This window comes from Chondrus crispus, genomic scaffold, assembly GCF_000350225.1.
Source record: "Chondrus crispus Stackhouse genomic scaffold, scaffold_916, whole genome shotgun sequence".
In the NCBI taxonomy this organism is placed as follows: domain Eukaryota; phylum Rhodophyta; class Florideophyceae; order Gigartinales; family Gigartinaceae; genus Chondrus; species Chondrus crispus.
The window spans coordinates 1-2185 of NW_005178967.1; the positions used below are offsets into that span (position 1 = coordinate 1).

Genomic DNA, 2185 nt, shown 5'->3' on the forward strand with positions numbered 1-2185 from the left:
CCCGCAGCCGTTCCGTTCGAGGACGCCGCCGTCCGCGTCGCACGCCTGCCAGAGGAGCACCTCGTCGCCGCCATGGCCGCCCTGCTCGAGGCGGGCGTGGCGCGCGGGCGCGGCGTGCCGTGCGCGAGGTGCCCGCGGTGCGCCCCGCGCGCCCCGCCGTACGCGACCGAGCGCTTCCCCGACGGCAGCAGCAGCGTGTTCTTTAGCCTGGCCAGGCCCCGCATCGTGCTCAGGAATTACGTCGCACGCTTCGTCAGGTACTTGAACGTCAGCCGCAGCGTGCTCATCGTGGCACTGGTTTATCTCGATCGCGTGAGGGAGAGCGACGCGATGCTGACGCTGGATGAGCTTAACCTGCATAGGCTAGTCACGACCGCGCTTTGTGTCGCGGCAAAGTATCTCGAGGATGAGGCGCATCGCAACTCGTCGCTGAGCAGGATTGGGGGCGTGCCGTCCACGCAGGAGATGAATATGTTAGAGCACCAGTTTTTGAGGAGGCTTGGCTGGGCGTGCGCGGTCAGCGTCGAGGTTTATGACACGTATGAGAAGAGGTTCTTTATGGCCGTGCCGCACGCCTCGTAGCGGCGTGCAAGGTGCGGAGGAGGGGCGGAATGGGGAAGGGAGGAAGGAAGGAGGAACGGTCGGGGTCGTGTTAAACGTAGACGATGTAAAGCAATCTGTGCTCCAACTTGCAAACACTAGCTGATTGAGCATCAATCGTCCAACGACAGCTCAGTGACTCAATTACGCCCCCACCACCAGAACAACCTCCGTCACCTCCCCCCGCTCCCTCCCCCCCGCTCCCTCCCCCCGCTCCCTCCCCCGCCTCCATCCGCGATGAAGATAATCCGCTCGCACGCGGAGCTGCTCGTCTACCGCGCCTCACTGCCTGCCACCTCCACGGTCGGCTTTGTGCCGACGATGGGCGGGCTACACGCCGGGCACACATCGCTCCTAACGCTCTCGCGCCGCGACAACGACATAAGCCTGGCCTCTATCTTCGTGAACCCCGCGCAGTTCGCGCCGGGCGAAGACTTTGCCTCCTACCCGCGCACGGAGGACGCGGACCTGTCGCTGTGCGCGTCGCACGGGGCGGACGCGGTGTACCTGCCGCGCGCGGAGGACGTGTACCCGGCGGGCTACGAGACGTACGTGGAGGCGGGGTGTGGCGGGGCGGCGCGCAACGCGCGGTCCGAGGGCGCGTCGCGGCCGACGTTCTTCCGCGGCGTGGCGACCGTGGTGCTCAAGCTGGCCGTCGCGGCGCGGCCGCACCGGCTCTACGTCGGGCAGAAGGACGCACAGCAGTGCGCGGTCGTGCGCGCGGTCGTGCGCGACGTCGGGCTGCCGCTCGAGGTGGTCGTCGGGGAGACCGTGAGGGAGGGCGACGGGCTCGCGATGTCGACGAGGAACCAGTACCTCACGGGCGCGGAGCGCAGCGTGGCCGGCGGCGTGTGGGCCGCGCTCAGGGAGGGGACGGCGGTGTGGGCAAAGGGGGAGAGGGACGCGGAGAGCGTGCGCGGTGTGGTGAGGGAGAAGCTCGCGGATATGCGCGGGAAGGACGCGAATGTAGAGGTGTTGTATGTTAGCTTGTGTGACCGGGAGAGCATGAGGGAGGTCGAGGGGACGGTTGAGGGCGGTGGGAAGTGTGTCGTTTGTGTTGCTGTGATGGTCGGCAAAGCGCGGTTGATTGATAATGTGGTGCTGGAGTAGAGAAATTCGTACGTGGAGGAGCACATGGTTACGTACAAGTTATGTGTATATGTAAAGTTGTATATAAATATAGAGAAACGATACATGAGTAGTTTGGTTTCCGGAAGAAGAGCGACCGAGAATACTACTCTTCCATCCTCTCTCCTGCAGCGTAGTCATCGTGCACTGAACTACCGTGAGCCCTTTATTTTTCTGAACTCTCGCATTCACGTACTTGACGAAAGTCAAGTACTTGACGAAAGGTCGTGCAGGAGCAAGAGGCTTTTCATCACTCTTCTCCATGGGGAGTGTTTTATGCTTCTCATCACATACTGTGTGAGTTTCCACAGCTTGTGCTACAAAACCAGCAAAGCCGGCACCGTTTCTACTCTATCCTTTACAAAAGTAGAGCAAACGTCTAAACCAAAGGTGTAAAGGAGAGGGCATAGAGGCCGCAGGCGCTTGCGCATTTCCCCTTGCGCAAAGCACCCAGGAA

The 2185-nt window shown here is 62.2% G+C and overlaps 2 protein-coding genes across 2 annotated transcripts; one reads left to right on the top strand and one right to left on the bottom strand.

Moving 5' to 3' along the window:
* Positions 1 to 474: 474 nt before the first annotated feature.
* On the bottom strand, positions 475 to 714 carry CHC_T00001098001 (hypothetical protein). Its single transcript, XM_005712684.1, has one exon. The coding sequence runs from the start codon at positions 712 to 714 to the stop codon at positions 475 to 477; it is 240 nt and encodes a 79-aa protein (XP_005712741.1).
* A 123-nt stretch (positions 715 to 837) lies between these two features.
* On the top strand, positions 838 to 1710 carry CHC_T00001099001 (hypothetical protein). The gene has a single exon (XM_005712685.1). The coding sequence runs from the start codon at positions 838 to 840 to the stop codon at positions 1708 to 1710; it is 873 nt and encodes a 290-aa protein (XP_005712742.1).
* The last annotated feature ends 475 nt before the right edge of the window (positions 1711 to 2185 follow it).